Source organism: Mauremys mutica, chromosome 1 (genome assembly GCF_020497125.1).
Source record: "Mauremys mutica isolate MM-2020 ecotype Southern chromosome 1, ASM2049712v1, whole genome shotgun sequence".
NCBI classification, from domain to species: Eukaryota; Metazoa; Chordata; order Testudines; family Geoemydidae; genus Mauremys; species Mauremys mutica.
Genome location: NC_059072.1, coordinates 368579512 through 368583524, shown reverse-complemented (window position 1 = coordinate 368583524; position 4013 = coordinate 368579512). Strand labels below are relative to the sequence as shown.

General features: G+C 47.0%; 1 protein-coding gene across 1 annotated transcript; it reads right to left on the bottom strand.

The window, feature by feature from the left end:
* Positions 1-1052: 1052 nt before the first annotated feature.
* LOC123362960 (olfactory receptor 52R1-like) lies at positions 1053-1997 on the bottom strand. The gene has a single exon (XM_045003549.1). The coding sequence runs from the start codon at positions 1995-1997 to the stop codon at positions 1053-1055; it is 945 nt and encodes a 314-aa protein (XP_044859484.1).
* Positions 1998-4013: the final 2016 nt, after the last annotated feature.

Sequence of the window (4013 nt, the reverse complement as noted above, 5' to 3'; positions counted from 1 at the left end):
CGGCTGCGATTGTGCAGATTCCACTCACACAGACCGCGGGGACAGGAACCCCTTGATCAGCTAATCCCCAGATGGAGACAGCACCTAGCACCAAGCACTCCACACAAAGACAGAGCAGTAACTCACACAACTTTAAACAGTCTACAATTAACTAGTTACTAAAACCCAAAACAGATATACAAACTAAACAACTGTGCAATTATGAGCTTAATGATTCAACTCTCATATACTATATAGACTTGGTACCGAGTTAGGGAGGGGGAAAAAGAGGGGAAGCTAGGTAAGCAGAAATTAGAGAGCAAATACCGCACTCCAGGCGCAGCTGACCAGCAAAGCAGACGCCAGAAGCATGACGAGCTGATAGAAATAGATCCAAAATGATAAATCCAAAGTGATAACGAATCCAAAAGGACACGACACGAGCTAGCTATAACGGGAGGAGACCCTGGCTGAAAGGCTGATCAGGCCCTTCAGCTGACACGCAGACACTCCACAAAAAATTTGGGGGGAAACCTAGTTTTATTCGAAGGGTCTCACTCACTCGTGTCAGCATCTGATTGGTCCCTGGCTCCTACACCCTTCAGGCTCTGAGCTGTTGCCCCCCACGCCAACAGGATCTGCACACAGCACACTGGCATCTCTGAACAAGGCACTAGCCTGACCCCTAGATGACCAGGCCAAAAAGAGCGGGAAAATGCACACAGCACTATAATGTTGCACAACGGACTTCAGGGTTGCACACGACACCACGGTGTTGCTTGGCAGAATTAGGTCTCTGCCCTCTCCTGTGGAACAAGAACCTGGTCCAAGATGGAGGCTGCTTTGTCCTTTTAGCAGAACAAGATGGCCGTGGACCGACAATTGGCCATACAGAAACCATAACTATGTATGGGGTTGTGACAGTCACCAGCCAGTGCTTCACGTAGCTCAGTCTCAGAACCAGAGCACCAGGAGAAAAAATAGTTAGAATCATAGAATCTCAGGGTTGGAAAGGATCTCAGGAGGTATCTAGTCCAACCCCCTGCTCAAAGCAGGACCAATCCCCAACTAAATCATTCCTTATGAGTAATGAACCGGAGCAGCCTGTCCCGGATCTCCTTGGTCCTCACCCCATAGATGATGGGGTTCAGCATGGGGGGCACCAGTAGTTTCATGTTGCCAATAAGAACATGGAAATGCAGGGGCACATTGTGTCCAAAACGGTACGTGAGGGAGGAGAAGAGGCCTGGGATGTAAAAGGTTAAGATGACACAGAGGTGGGAGACGCAGGTTCCAAAAGTCTTGAGCCGGGCGTCCTTTGTGGGGAGGCTGAAGATGGCCCTGAGGATCTGGGTATAGGACATGGCAATAAAAATCCCATCCAGACCCATTCCACACAATAGCACAAAGAGACCATAGTAACTGCTGACCTGGGTGTCGCCACAGGCCAGCTTCACCACGGATGTGTGTGCGCAGAATGGCTCAGGGATGATGTTGGTTCTGCAATATGGCCAATGTTTTACCAGGAAGGGATAGGGCAGTGTGAACATGACACTACGCAGCACCACGGCCAGGCCGATCTTGGCCACCACTGGGTTTGTCAGGATGGTGGAATGTCTCAGGGGATGGCAGATGGCCACATAGCGATCGAAACCCATGGCCACGAAGATCCCAGACTCCATTCCCGAGAAGCAGTGAATGAAGTATAGCTGGGTGAGGCAGGCATTGAAATCGATCTCTCTGGAATTGAACCAAAAGATTGCCAGCATTTTGGGCAGGACGGACGTAGACAGGACCAGGTCGGTGATGGCCAGCATGCAGAGGAAATAGTACATGGGCCCGTGGAGGCTCGGCTCCCTCTTGACAATGAATAGGATGGTGAAATTCCCCAAGATGGCTATTGCGTACATGGTGCAGAAGGGGATGGATATCCAGACATGGGCTCTCTCCAGGCCAGGAATACCCAGCAGGATGAAGATGGAGGGGTTGGTGAAGTCGGTTGTGTTGGAATTTGACATGGAGGGGGAGTGAAGGTGTCCAACTCTGAGGCAGAACGGTGTCTCTTGCATGTACCGTGCGTTCTCCTGACTTCCTGTATGTTCCCAGAGACAAGGGTGATGGTTGCAGTTCAAATGCCTGCATGGAGAGACAATGTGAATATGAGACACTGCATACACTATTGGAGTCTGTCCTCATTGGTGAAGCAGATAGGGGACTGGAGAACATGACTTATGGAGAGATGCTGAGGCAACTGGGATTATTTAGTCTGCGGAAGAGAAGAGTGAGGGGGGATTTGATAGCTGCTTTCAACTACCTGAAAGGGGGTCACAAAGAGGATGGATCTAGACTGTTCTCAGTGGTACCAGATGACAGAACAAGGAGCAATGGTCTCAAATGGCAGTGTGAGAGGTTTAGGTTGGATATTAGGAAAAACATTTTCACTAGGAGGGTGATGAAGCACTGGAATGGGTTAACTAGGGTGGTGGTGGAATCTCCTTTTGTCATAACTGTAAAGGGAAGGGTAACAGCCCTCCTGTGTACAATACTATAAAATCCCTCCTGGCCAGAGACACCAAACTCCTTTTACCTAAAAAGGGCTAAGAAGCTCAGGTAACCTGGCTGACGCCTGACCCAAAGGACCAATAAGGGGACAAGATATTTTCAAATCTTGTGGCGGGGCGGGGAGGCTTTGTTTGTGCTTTTTATTTTGGGGCTTGTCCGCTCTTGGGACTAAATTGGAGCGGACATCAATCCATGCTCTGCAAATCTTTCTGAGCAAGTCTCTCATATTTCAAATTTGTAAGTAACAGCCAGGCAGATTGTGAAGAACTTCGAAAAGATCTCACAAAACTAAGTGATTGAGCAACAAAATGGCAAATGAAATGTATGTGGATAAATGTAAAGTAATGCACATTGGAAAAAATAACCCCAACTATACATACAATATGATGGGGATTAATTTAGCTACAACGAGTCAGGAAAAAGATCTTGGAGTCATTGTGGATAGTTTTCTGAAGATACCCACGCAGTGTGCAGAGGCGGTCAAAAAAGCAAACAAAATGTTAGGAATCATTAAAAAGGGGATAGAGAATAAGACTGAGAATATAGTATTGCCCTTATATAAATCCATGGTACGCCCACATCTCGAATACTGTGTACAGATGTGGTCTCCTCCCCTCAAAAAAGATATTCTAACACTAGAAAAGGTTCAGAAAACGGCAACTAAAATGATTAGGGGTTTGGAGGGGGTCCCATATGAGGAAAGATTAAAGAGGCTAGGACTCTTCAGCTTGGAAAAGAGGAGACTAAGGGGGGATATGATAGAGGTATATAGAATCATGAGTGATGTTGAGAAAGTGGATAAAGAAAAGTTATTGACTTATTCCCATAATACAAGAACTAGGGGTCACCAAATGAAATTAATAGGCAGCAGGTTTAAAACAAATAAAAGGCTGTTCTTCTTCACACAGCGCACAGTCAACTTGTGGAACTCCTTGCCTGAGGAGGTTGTGAAGGCTAGGACTATAACAATGTTTAAAAGGGAACTGGATAAATTCATGGTGGCTAAGTCCATAAATGGCTATTAGCCAGGATGGGTAAGAATGGTGCCCCTAGCCTCTGTTCGTCAGAGGATGGAGATGGATGGCAGGAGAGAGATCACTTGATCATTGCCTGTTAGGTTCACTCCCTCTGGGGCACCTGGCACTGGCCACTGTCGGTAGACAGATGCTGGGCTGGATGGACCTTTGGTCTGACCCGGTACGGCCGTTCTTATGTTCTTATGTTCTTATGCAAGGCGTGTTAATTTATCTTTGTTTTCTCAACTTGTGAATTTTCCCTTTGCTAGAGGGAGGTTTATCTCTGTTTTATTGTATGTTTGAAACTAAGGCTAGAGGGGGTTCCTTTGAGCTCTTTGAATCTGATTACCCTTCTTTAGAGGTTTTTAAGGTCAGCCTTGACAAAGCCCTGGCTGGGATGATTTAGTTGGGAATTGGTCCTGCTTTGAGCAGGGGGTTGGATTAGATGACCTCCTG